Below are 13,827 nucleotides of genomic sequence, written 5' to 3' on the forward strand. Positions count from 1 at the left end.
TAAGGCTCATTTGGCTCCATCACTGTCACAAAGAAGAGAAATGTTATCTCCTTTCCTTTTCCCTACAGGCTTCTCAATTAATCAACCATTAACACTGCGCTGCCCTCTTTAGGTCAAACATGTTAACTGCAACTGTCGACTGATATGATTTCCATGAGGTTTAAAATGGTCCAGCTCTGTTGAAATGTTTATTTCTCTTTCTAATTGCTTACACTAATACTCAAGAGCATTACAGTGAATAATGTTTCTGTTGCAATAGTCTTATTACATTAGAAAAATAAAAAAACAACATTTAGTCTATTGATATTCTTTCAAAATTAAATGTTTTATTAAAGGTATTGTGGAGGATTTTCAAGAACTTTTTAAAAGACCCGCCCTCTCTATTTTAAAAAAATGTTCAGGCACAACCCTGTACCCGCTCTGCTCTCGCACATGTTTAATAGGCATTCTGTTTAAATGTTGCTGTTCTCATACTTCATACAAGCTTACTGTGTCTTTATGTCCACCCTAAATCCCTCAATCACTATATAGAATGGGGACTATATAGTGGATTTTGTAGTGAATTCAGATAACTGACCATTCAGACAGATGATCACTATTTTTTGCTCCCCATTGGCCATGTAACTCCTCCTCCATCATGTGGTGCCTGTGCCATCTTTGTTATTAGTCGCTGCTGTTGGGTAGCGACAGTTTATGGCAACAACGGGCCGCTGTGACAGCAAATCCCATAATGCTTTGTGAGGAGAGCTCTCCACGCAAATCATTCCAGGGAATGTCTACCTCTACTGAGGCCTTTCTTTTCTTCTTATTCACTTTGTAGACACTTTCAAATATCCCCAGTGAGAAAGGTGAGCTTCAATGACTGCCTGAAACCGTAGCTCACACATATACGCCTGAAAGTTTGCATGCAGAAAGAAAGATAGCTAACTGGGGAGAAACACGTAGAATGGCCTCACGTAAACATGCCAGCAGAGTGATTGACAATTAGGAGGACCACTTATTAAGATGATCCACCCGGAAATAAAAGGTTGTGCTCTATACCTTTAAAATATACTTTTTGCAGCTTTAGCAATTCCTGTAAAACAAATATAAGTGGATTTTTTTGTATTATTATTATTATTATCTTAGTACAGTTACTTGTCCATGATTTCCACTTTCCCCAGACCAAAAATCTAACCTGACTGAGACTCCAATTTCTATTAACACCAGAGAACTTGGTAGCTTAATCTTTTTTTAGTGTGAATATAGCCAATGTCCTTAACTAGCACCTAGTTGCAATTTAAGCAATTATTCAACAGTTTCTTTATCTTTTGGGAACTGTGACAAACAAGCCTGAAAAAGAAATGACACCACTCACAGTAAGGAGAAAGGGAATGGAGAGAAGAAAATGAAAAAAAAAAAAAACTAAATCTCTAAAGCTCGATGTTAGAGAATTGCAACAAAGAGTGTCATCCTTAAAGTCACCATAACAACCATTAATTTAATTCATTGTGGAGGGTGCTACCAGAAAGAGCACTACCCACAATCATATGCAGGTACAATATAAAATCCTCCTGGTTCTGTTTATATTTAATCACATTGTAGTCATTTCAGTCCATCTATTTCGTTTCATTAAACTTTAATTCTGTTATGTATACGCTATTTTACATCAGTCAAGTTTGATCAAATGCTAAATATCCTTCTCCTGAGTATTTTTGCTGTACCTTTCTACAGAGAAAGAAGAATGCAAAATGCCCCTTGAAAGATTTGCTCTGGTGAGAAAATCTTTCTAGAGAAATAGGACAAGCTGCCACTGCACAAGTTAACAAAGGTGACAGACCAGCTGGATCTATCGCACAGTTAGCCATGCGAGAGACTGCAAGACTCCCTGGCTTTGCTAATCTGATGCATGAAGATAGAGTTCTTGAAGAGTGTAGCAATGCAGATTTCATTTTGACCTGTTATGAGAGTCTAGTTAAAAACACACAAGGGGGGGAGGCCATTTTGAAAGCTCTGGGATTCTTTCCTTGGGTGTGGTCAAGGCAAAGTGGAAGGCAAAAGCCATAGGAGAGATTCTTGCAGGGTACAAATATAAAACAATCATCAGAAGAGGAATAACACGTTCGTATTAAGATAGCATGTGGGAGATGGTCTGCTATTTTCAGTTCAAATCAAGCACCATTTCGCAACAAATTTCATCACATTTCAGAGACAATTCAATCAGATCATACAGTCAGACTGGTAAAAAGTTTATATCTAAGGAAAACCAGCTGATTGCATGCAGTGATTGAGTTGCAGGATATATATTTAGAAGATGATAAGGCCAGAAAGCCATGTGCTAAGCAAGAAAATCAGATTTTATGTTACAAACTAAAACCGGAAATTTAGTGTTCCAAGAAACTTGGAGTGGAAAGTTGATTTGGGAAACACTAAAAAAGCCACTTTCGGGTAAACTCAGAGGTTGTTTTCAGTTATTTGAAAAATATTTGGTTGCCTGACACCTGCTGACTAGAGAGATATGTCAATAGCAACTGTCTTCTTCTCTCAAGGGAGAGAAAACATATATAGGTCTGAATGTGGCATGACACAAACCGGTGCATGCCCTTCATGCAGTCAAGACTGTATACAACAGTGTTTTCAAAAGCCGAGGGGCAAAACTTTCTTCCAAGCATTATTGTATGAGTATAAGCATTCATACTGGAAACCTATTATTTATATAAAATATATAAGTTTTTCCTCTAAACCCTCTTCAGAGAGGATTTTATGTTTTTTCACTATAAGCTAAGTAATGGCTTTTACTTTGACCAAGTTTCTTGTAAAGGCCTTTTGGTTACAAAATGGTCTGGAGAGCTTCATCCTCATTGGGTTTGTTGGTCTTTTTTGCTGTAGTTCTCTTCAGGTCAAAGCTTGCATGAAGGATTTGTATGTAACTAAAAGCTAATCAAGGCATTGGCATTGAAAATAGCTTAGGCTATGCATGATAACGTGTGTTAGATTTATCAGTATGACATCTGTAACAACAAAAAATAACTAATAAAATAAAAAGATCCACTTTGAGCTGCAGAATTTTTGTGTTTTATCAGAGAAGAGAAAATGGATGCTATCAGTTGTTGGTGGAGTTTCCTCATGGACAGGAAGCGAACTTCCTCTGTTTCCTGCTCTCTCCTCATGCCCGGCTTGTTTGTGTGTTTCTGCCCCAGGAGAGGTCTCCGCAGTTTAGACAATCAGTGTAGAAACAGAAAGGATTAGAATGTAACTCTACATAAACCTATAGGAACAGAGTGGCAGAAACAAGCAGAACAACTGAGCGAGAGGATCTACAACCTCTAAACACCAGCAGAGTGAAAACTGGGACCAGGATCAGGACTTTCTGACCTACTGAAATGGACTATGAACCAAAGAAACCCAGGAAGGTAGACAAACTGATTTCCTTCGCCATTTTTGTCTTATCAAGATCAGATGACTTCAGGCTATTTTAACATCCAAATAGAAATTTATGTTTTAAAGCAGTAAATCTGTTTATTGCTGAAATTCCATTAAAAAAAAACATAAAGTTTTCAGTAAGTAACAGAAACAATCTTGTAGTCAATAAAGATCATTAGAATTGTCTAAATCACCCTTAACTGAAGTCTCGACCGAGACTTACCGTGTTTATTCTTTTCTGTTTTACATCAGAAGCCACTTTGATGCCAATAAGCTGCACTTCTTAAATTAATTAAATAAAACAGGGCACCTTTATTTTATCTACAGTGTTTTGGACACGCACAGATAAGCTTAGATAGTCCCTGTTTCTTTGGCACCTAAAACAGCTCAAACACACAGTTTAAAATACTGTTAATATTTGCCACTAGGTGAATTTAGACACATCAGTCTCTAGTGTTCTCTGGATTAAACTGTAGACAGCTTTATTTAATGCAAGTGAATTTAATTTAATTCATTTAATTTACTTAATGCCAAATCACAACAAAAGTCACAAAAGTCATGCAAAAAGTCAGTCGAGTTAAAATCATGCTGAAAAGAATCAGGTTTAAAACTCAGTTCATATTGTCAGATTGGTAATCCAGTTTTAGGTCAATGACATCATCAATTTGTGCATTTAAATTCATTTCATCAGGTCTTCACCTTTCCTTGGAGTAAGGACTTGTTGACAGAGGACCAAATGTTATGCCAGACTATCCAAGGGGTTCTCTGTGATTCTTCCAGGCTTTTGTTTCACCCATAAAGCGGTTGGTTTGGTCCAAATCTGGTCGTAGACCTGTTGATCGAGGGAGTGTTTACCGCCGGCCTCTCCACACCGTCCCCCTCTACCCACCGGATTACCTCATCCACCCCGAGAGACTCATCTTTGATTATGTGGAGAAGGAAGTAAAGGTAGAAACTGTCAAAAAAACAGAAACAAGAGTAATACCATAACAGAACCTTGTCTAATTACTCAATGTTTAACCTTTTGCCATAGTTCCTCGGTCATCTAACCTGGGTGTCAGTTTCACTGAATCCATCAAGCAGAGATGAACTTCTACAGCTGCTGGACACAGCCAGGGTTGGTAGATATACCTCATCTATAATCAAACAAGGGTTTTTATTCATATTTTCTGTTAAAATCAACCCAAACCAGGCTAACCAGTGATATCAAATGTATTTTAATAACTAAAATGTTTAAATAAAAACATGGCTACCACATATAAATTAATATGATTTTATTTATTGAAGTTTGCAAGTAAACATGGAATCCAATCAGAACTATGTAATTGTGTAAATGTCTTTTCAGCGTTTACAATAAGCTCCAGAAATGTAAATATCCGGCTTCTGTGATTCAGTCGACTTTCTGCTTTGCCAGATATGCAAATAGGCCTTCTCCCTTAAGGTTCATTGCTTTAAGAAAGTAGTTTTTATATTAACTTAGGTTGGGCATATTTTACTGCAGATTAAGGCTTCAAAGTTTCCGTGAGTTGCAGGGAAAATTTTGAAAAGCATGTTTTCACATTTTTTCAAGGCACTCGTGATGCCACTTCTTTCTCAGTACTCACAGGTAAAACAGTTTTTTCTCTGTCGCTATTATACCACAAAAGTTAAAAGCTGATCATACCTGCAGCAGAAGGTTCCATTCTGTATAGGTCTGAGAGGTTTCGGCACGACCACCATAACTTTCATCCTCGCTGATGAGAAAAGAATTGTAATCAGCTATAGGAGGGAAAGCAGGAGAGTAGCATTCTGAAGAGCAAGCGTTCCGAAAAGGTACAGGGTCCTTTGTGGATACATTGGCGAATGCAGTCAAAAGGAATCATCTAAACGTTATGTTTTTCACTTTAAGCTGATACATGAAAGTTATTAAGTTAATTCTACAAGACTTGCTTCCAATCCTGCAAAATTATATAATGAACCCTATTCAACATTGCAAAGTATGATGAGACTTCTTAGAAGCAGCCTACAAAATAAAAAGAAAAAAAATAATTGTCTTCAGGCAACGAGCAAAGTTAAGCCCACAGTCAATATGAAGGTGTATGCGCTGGCACCGAGCTTGAAGAAACACATATTGATCTGTGCAATGAGTCTGATGTTATTTCCGAATTTTTTGGAGTAAAGATCATGGATGGTGGATTGCAGTGTCCTAATGAGGTGCTTTGGTTGCAGCCAGAGGAGCAGCGAGAGGCAATGTACAAAGAACCATTACAATAAATTACTTATAAACCCCAACAGCCTCTGTTGTGATGAGGTTATAGCGTTTGCATAAGGCCAGTGTAGCCAGTCTTCAATGTACTTAGGATCAAATCATGATGGTGAAAATCTCCCTGATGTACTTCTATCACAATAAAACATCTGAACTCAAATTAGAAACTTTCAATATGCTCAAAACCACCTTGCACATCCATCTAATGTGAAAGGGAACACAATACTTTCTTTAGGCTTTCAAGAAGTCCTCATGAAGACCTATTTTCTAGGTGATTTCTAACGTAATGCAGGTATCCTAACATGAATGGAGCCTTAATCTTTAACTTTTGTTTGTCAGTAGCAGCTGAAGGTGCTGCCACTGAAGACAAGCATTGATCAGGACTGTATTCTAAGTCTCTCTGCTCGCTGTCTGCTGCTGACATGGAGAAACAACGAGAAGCTGCTAATGAGGATCCCAACACATGAGATCGCTGCTGCCTCCTACCTGCGAGATGACGCACTACACCTTCTGATCCTCAAGACAGGTACGGTCCAAGGAATAGGCAAACCTAACTACTGCATAGGTAAGAATAAACCATACAGGCTTAAATCACACAGACCACAGATCTAGTGTGTTCATGCATTTTTTTTTTTATAATTTGGTTAGATTTGACTTTCAGATCAACACTTTCATCAAGTAAAATGCAGTATCAGCAATGCTGACACTGGATGCAACCTTAATTTAACAATAAAATTTCATCCAGTATACCTAGTTTTTACTATTTGTCTCCAACACGTTGATTTTGGGGTAAGTTAGACTTTAATAAATAGATAAAGTTAAAATTTCATGCAGTATACCTAATTTTTACTATTTGTCTCCAAAACGTTGATTTTGGGGTGAGTTAGACTTTAATAAATAGATGAAGTTGAAAGTTGATGAAATTCAACAAAGGAAGGCATACGTTCCTTTCTAAATGACTCTGCACAACCAACTGGTAGAACCTCAGGTAGCCTGGCCTTTTAGTGATTGGAACATTTTAATTTTCTGTTGTGGTAGAGCTATGGAACAAGCTGGCCATGGTATAGATTTAAAAATATTTTTTACAAGAATAATCTCTCAACAAAAACAGCACAATTGAAATAAAAAAGCTAGCTGGGTGGCCATGGCCACCCTTAGCCAATCATTGGCCACCCCTGTAGCCACCCCTACCATTTTTTCCCCTTAATACAGATGATGGCAGCAGTAATACTCTCATTTGAAATATTCAAAACATTTTCATTCTCATATATTAACAATGACTTCACAACACAGACACTGTGGTTCTTTATGCACATCAATGTACTAACATTAAGTACAGAATTCATGCTCTTTTCAAAACTAGATTTTGTGTCATATGGGGTAAAGAGATGTGTCTCTGCAAGTCATCTAGGAGTCTTCAGTAAAATCATGGATAAATAACTATTTTAATAAAATTATCAATTTATGTAGATATTAGCACTTGTAAATATAAATTTTATGCAGAATGATTATCGATAAAAGTAGGTAAGTAATGGCAATGGAAAAGATTTTCGCCCCAGAACTCAAGCCTGAAAGAATTTTATCCACTATACCTTTTATTTAGAAAGCATGGATGTTTAAATATATGCCGTTATTTGCTATGAAAGGCTGTGGGAAAGTATAGTTTGTCTTTATTTAGAAAATATGGATGTTCTGCTGGTGCATTTTCCTGTAGGAACAGTGTAGATTGACCGTGAGATTCTGGTGCCTATCCACTTTTGGCCACCCCTCAGTGTACGTTAGTTATTGCCTGGCCACCCTTATAAAAATTTTCTGGCTACGCCTCTGCATTTATCCAACAGGAAGAAAGCTCTAATACTACCTGACATCATAGACTCTTGTAATCAAGTGATTGTGTGTTCAACTCTGCTTTCTGCAGGACTAAATGTGGATTCTGTGGTTGCTGATGATGACAGTCTGGACAGAAAGAAAACACAAGGCATCGATGGGAGGCGACAAACCATGGGCTGCAATGCAGAGTCCCGACCAGCAGGGGGCACAATGGAGCGCAGACATACAATCTGTGGGGTTGACTGGAGACCATCTCTCTCCAGAAGTAACCATGACAAAAACCAAAATGTGGAGAGAGGTGGGGGAGATAGGGCAGGAGGGGGGAGTTTAGAGAGGAGGAGAGCGGGGGGGAGTTGGGAGAGGAGACAGCAAACAAGGAAAACAGGTGGGAGCTGGGAGAACCGCAGAGCAAGACCTATGAGTGGGAACTGGGGGGTTGGAGGTGGGGGAGGCAGCTGGGAGAAGAGGCATGGAGGTGGTGGAGGAGCAGGGAGCTGGGAGAGAAGAGGAGGGGGTGGTGGAGGGAGCTGGGAGCGGCGTCAAGCCTGCACTGGGAGCTGGGAAAGAGGTAAAAGCTATGGCAGTTGGGAAAGGAGGAACTACAACCCACTGGAACCTACACCCTCTCCTGATGCCTACTGTAACCTGGTCATCCTGGCTGTTGAGAACAGGGTGAGGGTTGTTTGTTTATTTGTCATTTATTCATCTCTAGGGTTACCATAGCAGTCAGATAAAAAAAAGCTGACTATGCCACATAGAGAGAGAAATTTTTATTTGTTTTAAATAGTTATCCTTAGGTATAACCTTTGTGTTATGATTGCAGGATGCTGCAGAGGAGTACTGTTCCCTCATTTGCCAGATGTTCCAGGTCATTTACGGACACCAGACCATTGAATGTGTTGACAGGGCCGGATTTCACCACACCATGCCAGACCGATTTTGGCTTGAAAGGAGTGAGACTTGTTTTTCCTACAATATGTACAAAAATAAATCAATCCATTAATATAGCCATAAAAAAACATAAGGTCCCATGATTAGAAAACACTGAACAAGTTTAGGGGTTGTTTTTTGTTTTTCAGATTTAGGCTATAGCCTTTCTTCGTCTTGTGCACATGAACTAAGGAGAGAAAATATCAACAGTTTACTTTGAGAAGGGATATGTAAAGGCTAACAAGGCCTTTCTATGGTGGCCTTGTGGTTCAAACGGCATGCAAATAAATGATTTCCAGCTAATTCAAAGGTCCTAGAATCACAGAAATGAGACAGGCAACCTAAAAAATTTGAAAACACACTAACCCCAAAAATATACAAAGAATTAAAAAAAAATACTGCAAACAGAAAAAATTCAGCAGCCCTGCAAACACGAAACCCACTTAAAAAACAAATATTATCCTAACATACAAAACACATGTCTATGGTAAATGCTGCAAGCAGCAAAAACAGCTGCAAGCTAAGAAAAACTGCAAACTAGGGTTGCATAATAGACCACTGAGAGGAGACAATGATCAGCTTTTAGGGGTGTGTGTGAATGAATAGAGGCACAGCGTGTGAGGTGAAGCAGTTAAAAACCAGTATTTGGAGGAAACAGAAGTGTATAATTTTGGAAGATTTCGTGAAAGGAGCATCACTTCAGGACTGATTTATGGTGAGCCATTTCCTTTAGGAATAAGTAAATAAATCAAAGCTGTTATCAATATCAAATGCAATCAGATATTTAAACATATTACTACAATGGAATAAAAATAACTGTTATGAAGCTCTCTGAAATGATGAACTCCAGAAACCATGGCAAGAGTTCAGCACAAGACGACTGTGCTTACTAAATGATTGTGTTTCTTCTCTTGTCTGAGTCTCATGAGGAATATCTCTTCCCTGTCTGGTCACTGTCAAAATAAATCCTAAAGTAACATTCTGCCAATCAGAATCTAACCCCAGCTTCACGACCCACTCCATAGACCCCCTAAGGGGCTCAGCCTCACTGGAAGGGATGTCATTTACTGTGCTATCCTTAAGCCACAATGGAGACTGACAGGCAGCATCCTGCTGCTTCAGAGCAGAAAGGAGATTGCATCTGATAGCGGGCTCAGCAGCTGATTAATGCGGAACATACTCATTAAATCAACCATCTATTGGCACAGGTATCACAGTTCAATTAATGCATTTATGCATTACAACATATAACATATACACTCACCTGCCACTTTATTAGGTACCCCATGCTAGTAACGGGTTGGACCCCCTTTTGCCTTCAGAACTGCCTCAATTCTTCGTGGCATAGATTCAACAAGGTGCTGGGAGCATTCCTCAGGGAGTTTGGTCCATATTGACATGATGGCATCACACAGTTGCCGCAGATTTGTCGGCTGCACATCCATGATGCGAATCTCCCGTTCCACCACATCCCAAAGATGCTCTATTAGATTGAGATCTGGTGACTGTGGAGGCCATTTGAGTACAGTGAACTCATTGTCATGTTCAAGAAACCAGTCTGAGATGATTCCAGCTTTATGACATGGCGCATTATCCTGCTGAAAGTAGCCATCAGAAGTTGGGTACATTGTGGTCATAAAGGGATGGACATGGTCAGCAACAATACTCAGGTAGGCTGTGGCGTTGCAACGATGCTCAATTGGTACCAAGGGACCCAAAGAGTGCCAAGAAAATATTCCCCACACCATGACACCACCACTACCAGACTGAACCGTTGATACAAGGCAGGATGGATCCATGCTTTCATGTTGTAGACGCCAAATTCTGATCCTACCATCCGAATGTCGCAGCAGAAATCGAGACTCATCAGACCAGGCAACGTTTTCCAATCTTCTATTGTCCAATTTCGATGAGCTTGTGCAAATTGTAGCCTCAGTTTCCTGTTCTTAGCTGAAAGGAGTGGCACCCGGTGTGGTCTTCTGCTGCTGTAGCCCATCTGCCTCAAAGTTCGACGTACTGTGCGTTCAGAGATGCTCTTGTGCCCACCTTGGTTGTAACGGGTGGTTATTTGAGTCACTGTTGCCCTTCTATCAGCTCGAACCAGTCTGGCCATTCTCCTCTGACCTCTGGCATCAACAAGGCATTTCCGCCCACAGAACTGCTGCTCACTGGATGTTTTTTCTTTTTCGGACCAATATCTGTAAACCCTAGAGATGGTTGTGCGTGAAAATCCCAGTTTCTGAAATACTCAGACCAGCACTTCTGGCACCAACAATCATGCCACGTTCAAAGTCACTCAAATCAACTTTCTTCCTCATACTGATGCTCGGTTTGAACTGCAGGAGATTGTCTTGACCATGTCTACATGCATAAATGCACTGAGTTGCTGCTTAGAAATTAAGTGTTAACGAGCAGTTGGACAGGTGTACCTAATAAAGTGGCCGGTGAGTGTACATATTTATTTATATATATATATATATATCTGTATATGTTTGTTATTTATTTATTTATTAATTGACTTTAAAATGTATTTAATTGACATTTATTTATCCAAACATAGTAAAATTGCAGTCTTTATTTTTTGAGGGACTTTTAGTTTGAAGGACACAGGAAAAAGAACTCTAATAATAATCTGTAGTGTATATTATGAAAACAATATACACACAAAAAATAAAAAAAATAAAAAATTAAATTTAACATCCTATTGGCTGTTCCATGCTGATGCTGACAGTAGGCCCCCACCCCACTGTGTGTTCTCTGATGGGTCAATTTCTCATTCGCATTGTCTTCCATAATAGGATTCACACACCATTTATATTAGTGTTCTACTCTTTGAGTCAACCCAAAACGCAAAGAAACAAATATAAAAGAAACGCAGCATGCACATGGTAGATAGTAAAACATTATTGATTGTATCTCCATACAGGTGACAGCTGCCTGACTGACATGTCCTACAGTTATGATCCAGAGTTTAGCTGCTGTAGTTCTTTGTGAGTAACTATGTATACTACTTTCTGTATGCTGGTGTGTATTACCCACAGTGCTTTTTCTATATTGCTGCAAACTGAAATGTCTTCCAACAAAGCCACTGGCACTGACTGAATGCATCCTTCCCTCTTTGTAAGCGATGGCTCCCAGGAGGCCTTTGAGCTCTACTACAGTGAGACATACAGCGAGAACTCATCCATCTCCCTGCAGGACTCACATCGTAGCCTGGCATCAACCAGTGATGGAGCAGACAGCAACCCCGCCCTGCTGCTGATGCAGGAGTACATGATCACAGTGAGTGTGGACAACATTTGCCATCTTCAGGAGCAGAAATTAAAGCACAGTCTCTGCAAGACGGAGCTGATTTGACTGCAATATATGTCATCATGTCGCAAAATAAAAGTTAAAAGAGAAAAAATGTTTTTTATGAAAAGAAACTATACAAATTAAATCCTTTGACTTTCTATCTGTATGCCTTTGTGCAGCTGAGGAACAAACTGAATCCTCTGGAGCTGCAGCAGTTTGCAGTCCTGCTAAGAGAATACAGGCTGGGTTCAAACATCGACCTCTTCTGCTCGGAGTTGCTGCAACTATATGGAGATGACCGCAAATTCCTGCTGCTTGGTGAGAATTAGATACAGACTAGGATAGTGGTCTGTGGCATAGCACAACCTGATGTTGGTAGTGTGTTGGGAGTAAAAGGTAAAGACACATTTTGTCTGTAGAAAAACTACAGAAGGAATATATCATGAGAGAAGGTTTTGTACATATTAAAGGTATAGTGGAGGATTTTCACACATTTTTTGAAAATACCCGCGCTCTCCACTTGGATATACACAACCGTGCTCCCAAGATGGAAAGCCTGTTAAACGCTTGCAAAAGCATGCAAAAGCCCATTTCTCCTCGTGAACGCTCTGTTTTCTGCTGTTTGCATCGCTCATATAAGCTTACTTTCCAAAAGATTTGTAATTTTTCCAATATGTCAGAGTCACCACTGGTAAGTGAAAATTGGGACAAACATGTAGGATGGCCTTATGTAAACATATCACCAGAATGATTGACAATTAGAACGACCACTTATTTTGATTATCCACCCAAAAAGGGAACTTTCTCCACTATACTTTTAATGTAAAATTTCTAGAGACTATAAGTAACACTTTGATAAATTTGAAGACCTGAAGCAAAGCCAACTTATATGCTGCTCCTCTTCAACCACAAGCCCTGCACATTTCTACAGAATAAACAGGTGATCAGTGTTTGCACAGGTCTATGAGCTGACCTGAAATATGGAGCCTAAGTGGAAGTTCAACTGAAGAAAATAATTGCTTTCCTACATCCACCTGCTACACAGCCAATCAACGTTGAACCCCACCTTCACGAAAGCCTATCGGCATCCAAAGTTCATCTTAAAAGGCCTCTGATACGCACCTGTCTGCTCCTGTGCGCAGGCGGTGGATGCGCTGTGTGGCTTCATTCAGATGACTTTCAACCCACCTCCATCCCCTCCTCCACCATCGTAGCTAAAGCTTCATCAGAGTGTAATTCCTCCTGGACTCTTTCTGCGTTCCCTGTCTTATCTTAACCGGTCCGGCAGAAGACAGCCATGTTGAGCCTGGTTCTGCCAGAGGTTTTTTCCCAATAGGGAGTTTTTCCTCTCCACTGTCGCTTCATGCTTGCTCATCATGGACAGGTTCTCTCAACCTGTGTTATCAAGCTGGACTTCCATTTTCCAGGTCCCTGAGTGAAGCTCTAGTATCAGCTCATGCAATCCATTGGATCTCCCCATAAAGCTCAGCTTACCGTCTCGCTAACCAGCAGTCTACAGACTGACCAATTTCATCTATCTCCACTCCACCACCAGTTTGGGGAGGGAAACAGCCCTCTTCTTTGCTCTTGTTCATGCATATCTATCAAAATTGAGTTCTATGTTTCCTGCCGAGGTCTGAGCTCCAAAGACAAAGTAATTGTATCAGTAAGTTTCTCCTAATTGTCTTTTCTCTTCGTGTGAGTTTTTCAGATTGAAATGGAAAACTGAAGACACCGAAGAGTCTTTTAATGTGATCTTCTGGTCTGGTCCTAATTGCAGTCCTGTCAGGAGGGATGCGTCAGGCTTTGTGGATAATCTTGTTGATGTAAAAATCTAGATCTCTGAAATTCACATGAATTAGGGTTGTTGTCCGAAACCATCAGAATGTTAAAGAGACCAGCATTGCAATATTTGAGACAATTATTGGCCAATTATTGGCACAAAGCCTACAGTTGTAGAGCCAGAAGGTTTTCATGAAGGTGGCCAAACTGGGACCAACATGTGCTGAGTAGCGACAGAAAACAGAGCCAGTTCAGGGTCAATCGACACTAACCTTACTCTACTACTAGAGTGAGAGATTTTCTCCTACTAGAAAAAATGACTGAGTGCAAATTCTGTTTTTTCA

The 13,827-nt window shown here is 39.8% G+C and overlaps 1 protein-coding gene across 2 annotated transcripts in view; it reads left to right on the plus strand.

The window, feature by feature from the left end:
• The first annotated feature begins 3,185 nt into the window (after positions 1 to 3,185).
• The window catches only part of ccm2l (cerebral cavernous malformation 2-like), a 12,907-nt gene continuing 2,265 nt past the window's right edge, over positions 3,186 to 13,827 (plus strand). For both annotated transcript variants that reach the window (XM_015381103.1, XM_015381104.1), the window contains exons 1-9: positions 3,186 to 3,392; positions 4,183 to 4,350; positions 4,436 to 4,519; positions 5,990 to 6,173; positions 7,566 to 8,149; positions 8,301 to 8,430; positions 11,334 to 11,397; positions 11,533 to 11,689; positions 11,881 to 12,019. In XM_015381103.1, coding sequence (XP_015236589.1) covers positions 3,363 to 3,392; positions 4,183 to 4,350; positions 4,436 to 4,519; positions 5,990 to 6,173; positions 7,566 to 8,149; positions 8,301 to 8,430; positions 11,334 to 11,397; positions 11,533 to 11,689; positions 11,881 to 12,019 — 1,540 coding nt within the window. In that variant the 5' untranslated portion in view covers positions 3,186 to 3,362. The remainder of the gene's footprint in view (positions 3,393 to 4,182; positions 4,351 to 4,435; positions 4,520 to 5,989; positions 6,174 to 7,565; positions 8,150 to 8,300; positions 8,431 to 11,333; positions 11,398 to 11,532; positions 11,690 to 11,880; positions 12,020 to 13,827) is intronic.

The sequence above is a fragment of the Cyprinodon variegatus genome, unplaced genomic scaffold, assembly GCF_000732505.1.
Source record: "Cyprinodon variegatus isolate N-32 unplaced genomic scaffold, C_variegatus-1.0 Scaffold228, whole genome shotgun sequence".
Lineage (NCBI taxonomy): Eukaryota > Metazoa > Chordata > Actinopteri > Cyprinodontiformes > Cyprinodontidae > Cyprinodon > Cyprinodon variegatus.